At 40.3% G+C, this 4708-nt stretch overlaps 1 protein-coding gene across 1 annotated transcript in view; it reads right to left on the reverse strand.

Annotated features, from left to right (window-relative positions):
• Positions 1–2948: 2948 nt before the first annotated feature.
• Positions 2949–4708, reverse strand: part of LOC103200691 (S-phase kinase-associated protein 1-like) — a 15070-nt gene continuing 13310 nt past the window's right edge. Inside the window, exon 2 of the mRNA XM_042781434.1 lies at positions 2949–3011. Within this exon, the coding sequence (XP_042637368.1) occupies positions 2949–3011 (63 nt within the window). The remainder of the gene's footprint in view (positions 3012–4708) is intronic.

Genomic DNA, 4708 nt, shown 5'->3' on the forward strand with positions numbered 1-4708 from the left:
TGGTATAGTGTGAACACCTTTACATGCATTGGGAAACCAAAAAATTCATGTGACTCATTTTGTTGTGGTAGTATTATGGTGCTCTGGAACCCAATGGCCTTATCTCTGAGGTATGCCTCTACCTTAAAACAGTCACGCAGGAGAGAACGTTAGGTGTGCGCTGATTGCCCAGAGTATGCATCTGGGGTGCCTGAGGGAGAAGCATCACGGCCTACCACAGCTTCCTGGTGGAAAACATCAGCTGGAACGCCTGGAACAAGGACTGCCCCAGTTTACTCTCTGCTTTAATGACCAGGAGCTCAAGCAGTGCAACTGGCTACTGAATATGTGGCTGAGTACCTGCGGCACAGACTCGGGAAGCCAGAGTGGGGAACACCATGCTCGTCATCTTGCTGACCAGCTCAGCTCCAGCTGAGCGCACTGGTCCCCCACCAGAACGAGTTCACTGTGGGCTGAGGCCCTGAGTCATCTCCACTGCTCATTTGAACAGGAGCATGATGGTAGACGGCCAAGCACATCAAGAAATCCGTCGTCCTCAGCCCGGGTTGGTATGCCAACAACGTGCTCCTGACCACCAGTTCCTACAACTTCAAGTGCCAGGTCTGCTCAATCTACAGTAGAGGTCGGCACCTATCCACGGCTTTCCAAGATGCCGTTTGGAGTAGCTGATGTTCAAGTTCAGCATTAGCTGCAGCTGGATGCATGACATTAGCTTCTTGATCAGCAGACCCTTATGTCCTGGGTCAAGAACGACAGCACCACCTGCCTAGCTGACGCTGACAAGAATATGGTCATCCAGACCCTGGCCTTCGGAAAGGGCTGCTACTGGCAGTGATCTTTAAAGAGCACAGAAAACTGCCTGTGGCGGCAGGCTACGACTGCTTCCGGGTGCTATTTACCTACCAAGGCTCTGCTGGGACACTTTTCTTTCGCTCGTGAGTGATACTTTTTTTGTGCACACACACACACACACACACAAAGACCATTAAAAAAAAAAGTTAGAAAATCAGATAGTCATATGAGATTATAAAGGACTGGTAAGCGGGAAGAATAGAGAAACCAGTCAGTATCACGCACGGTACCTAGCTTTTTTAAAATTTTTCCCTCCCCTTCACAACTGCATTTTTATTACCTCCAAGTTTTGAAGCCGTCCATCAAAAACACAGTGCTTTGGGAGCTCTGGTAAATAGTGCCTAAGGCAGCTGACTGCTAACCAATAGGCTGGTGGTTCAAACTCACCAGCCCCTCCTTGGAAGAATGAGCAATCTATTCCGTACTGATACCTCTTCAGAAACCCAAGGAGGGGGTCACTAAGAGTCTGCACCCACTCCTCGGCAGTGAGCATTTTATTTTCCAATAATTATCAATAATCCATAATATATCAATAATCAGTTACTAACCATTAGTGATTACTATTAAATGGGACAGTAGTACTCAGAACAAAATGATGCCAGTGGCCATGGAACTAGGAAAAGGAGTATTTTCAGTCCACTTGCCAGTTATTAAGGAGAATCTAGTTAAACATATGAAAAACAAATAGCACCCTGGGATTCAGTCACAATATGAATACCATATCACTAATATTTGCTGGCACCATGAAATTTCTACAATTCTTCTTTGAAGATTTCTTCAAAATGGTGGCATAGTGCCTAAGGCATTTGACTGCTAAACAGTAGGCTGGAGGTTCAAACCCACCAGCCACTCCTCGGTAGGAAGGTTGGACAATCTACTTCCGTAGTGATGCCTCCTCAGAAACCAAAGGAGGGGTCACTATGAGTCGGATCCCATGGCAGTGGGTTTGGTTTTGGTTTTTTTAGAAATGAGGAACACTTGTCTGCCTAGTAGGCTGTTTTCACATGTATGCTATGAGCTCCAACCAAATGAATGTTGGTCACCAGCACCAGTCACCTCCCCTCCCCTCCCCTCCAAATCCTTTGTGTGTCAGGGACATTTCCATCATATCTGCTATGGTCCAAGAGGGTGGATACATAAAATCTCACTGTTCCCTGCCTAATCAAAAACAAGGGTCACAGAGGAATAGGAAGAAAGGCAATAAAAATGGCAGCATTCTTACTGATGGAGGAAATGCAGATTATGGTTTCTGTGTGCAGCATCCTGATCCTTAAGTGTGAGTCTCCTAAACTGCACCCTAGAATTAGGCAGACCCGTCTAGTCAGTTACAGACAGAGCTAGAGGACCAAGTCTTCACTCTGCAGGATTACACCTCCAGACATAGTTTGTGGCCAGGAACAGACTCAGGCACTGGAAGGTGGATCCCAAAATGAAGGGATTGAGAAGGGGGAAACCTAGAAGATTTTCCTCCACAAGGAAGGAAATAGGATTGTGAACTAGTTATTGGCTCTCCAAGTGAAAGCACTATGAGTAGCATTTAATCAAGGAAATACTGAAAGATTATTAATGCATGAAAATTGCTAATCCTTGTATTTATTCAGACATTTTCTGAGTATCTGTTTTACAATCAGCACTAGGCTAGGATCTGAAATACAAAACATGTAAGGCTTGACATCTAATCTCAAAGAGTTTTACATTCTATAGCTATGCAATGAATTCAATATAAATATTCAAATGAGAAAAAAAATTACGTGAGGTATTCAACACAAATAAGAGGTCTGCATAAAACTGTTTCATCTGTGAATTTCATTTAAATTATGAAATCATCAAGATAATATGTACATGATTTTACAAATGTAGTCATGAAAAACAACTATTTTAAATTCAACCAACTCCAATAATGTAATTATTATCAGATGTTTTTCATTCACAATCCTTTAAAGACCAAAACTTCCTAATGTTTGTCTTTATATTAATCTGGATTTTTTTTTCTTGTTTATCTCACAGATATGTGATGTCTCCCTATCAATGCCTATTCTCCATTTATTTAATATAAATAGTTTTGACTTCTGTAACAGTGACGAAGAATAGTTATTTTATTCCATTATTCTCTCAAAGATGGACTTCATTAAAACATGATTCTCTGGGTCTTTGCCAAGCTATTGAGATATAGATAAAATAGTATAATAAGAACCTTCTGGTTCTTTCTGTAATGAGCACCAATCAATAGGACTATGCTAAATTGCATGCAATAGCAGGTCATATTTTATCAAGGTTCCACCACATTTACAATGAACAATAGCCCACTATGTAGATATTTTTATTAACCTTCAGAGAAGTTCTTTAGGTCTGGAAACCTTCCCCCATATAACTTTTAATTATAAATGTTGAAAATATTAATTTATTAATAAGGAAAAATATATTACTTCAAAGAACCTCTACAATAGCTTGAAAAATATTTATTCTTAAAAGATAAGAGTTTACACTGTATAAGTGATTGTTTATAATAGTAGGAATAAAAATACCTAATGTTCCTGTTCAGTTCTGGCTAATAGCAGGCCACTGAACCTAAAAAAAAAAAAAAAACTGGCCTTACATACATTATTTTATATGTTAACTTCACCATAGCACTATGAAATAGATACTACTAACTGTTTCATATATGAAAAAGCTAAAGTATAAAGGAAACAAAATATTAGCAAAAACTAAAATGTGTAAGCAATTTCTTATAATCACAGTAAATAAGTGTGAGCAATCTTGGATGTGAGCTTAGGTCTGTAGGATTCCAGACATGAATCCTTTACATAATCCAACCCAAAGGCTGAGCATATATAGGTTTCCTCCCACTCTCCTAAAGTAAAGCATTCCTGTGAAACATTTCATAACCTGAAATGGCAAGAAGCAATTACCATGAATTTATTTGGGAATACCACATCGTACCAAATGACACTTAAAACCTAAAATAGCACATATAGTGTTCACAAACAGTTCAAAGCTATGACAGCTTCTTGCTGCGATGCTGAGTGTAGTTCTGGGGAAGGAGCTTGGAGACACCAATCATGCTTCTCTAAGTATGGGCTGTCCCTTTAAGGATCCATGCAAAACAAACGCTGAATGCTAGTTTTGCTTTTTAACTTTTTTTGTAAAACCAAAAATCCTCTTTGGACTTCTTAGCAAAAACGGTACTAATAATGTAGGTCATTTGTAAAAGTGAGATGGCATAAAGCCAACTTTGGAAAAGCAGAGATATCCGTATAGCTATCTAAAATTTCTCCACATACTGTTAAATGTCAATACAAATAAAATATCACATAAATTAATATAACCCACTGCCATGGAGTTGATTCTGACTCATAAGGACCCTAAGGACAGAGAAGTGCCCCATAAGGTTTACAGAGCTGTAAATTTTTCCTGAAGCAGACTGCTACATCTTTCTCCCATTGAGCAGCTCTGTGGGTTTGAACTGCTGACCTTTTCATTAGCAACCAAGAGTTTTAACCAGTGCACCACCAAGGTTCCTTAAATTAATACAATATGTAACATATTTCTATAATACACACTCTATTATAGGGGGAAGTTCTGGTAGCGTAGTGCCTAAGGCACTTAACTGCTAACCAGAAGGCTGGCAGTTCACACCCACCAGCCACTCCTCAGAAGGAAGGTTGGGCAATCTACTTCCTTAGTGATACTGCCTTGGAAACCCAAGGATGGGTTACTATGATTTGGGTCCAACTTGACGGCACATAACAACAACAACAACATATTATAGGGAGTTCTGGTGGTGTAGTGCCAAAGCCATTTGACTGCTAACTAGAAGGCTGGCAGTTCAAACCCACCAGCCACTTCTCGGGAGGAA

The sequence above is a fragment of the Orycteropus afer genome, unplaced genomic scaffold, assembly GCF_000298275.1.
Source record: "Orycteropus afer afer isolate SDZICR_OR568_19922 unplaced genomic scaffold, OryAfe1.0 scaffold00007, whole genome shotgun sequence".
Lineage (NCBI taxonomy): Eukaryota > Metazoa > Chordata > Mammalia > Tubulidentata > Orycteropodidae > Orycteropus > Orycteropus afer.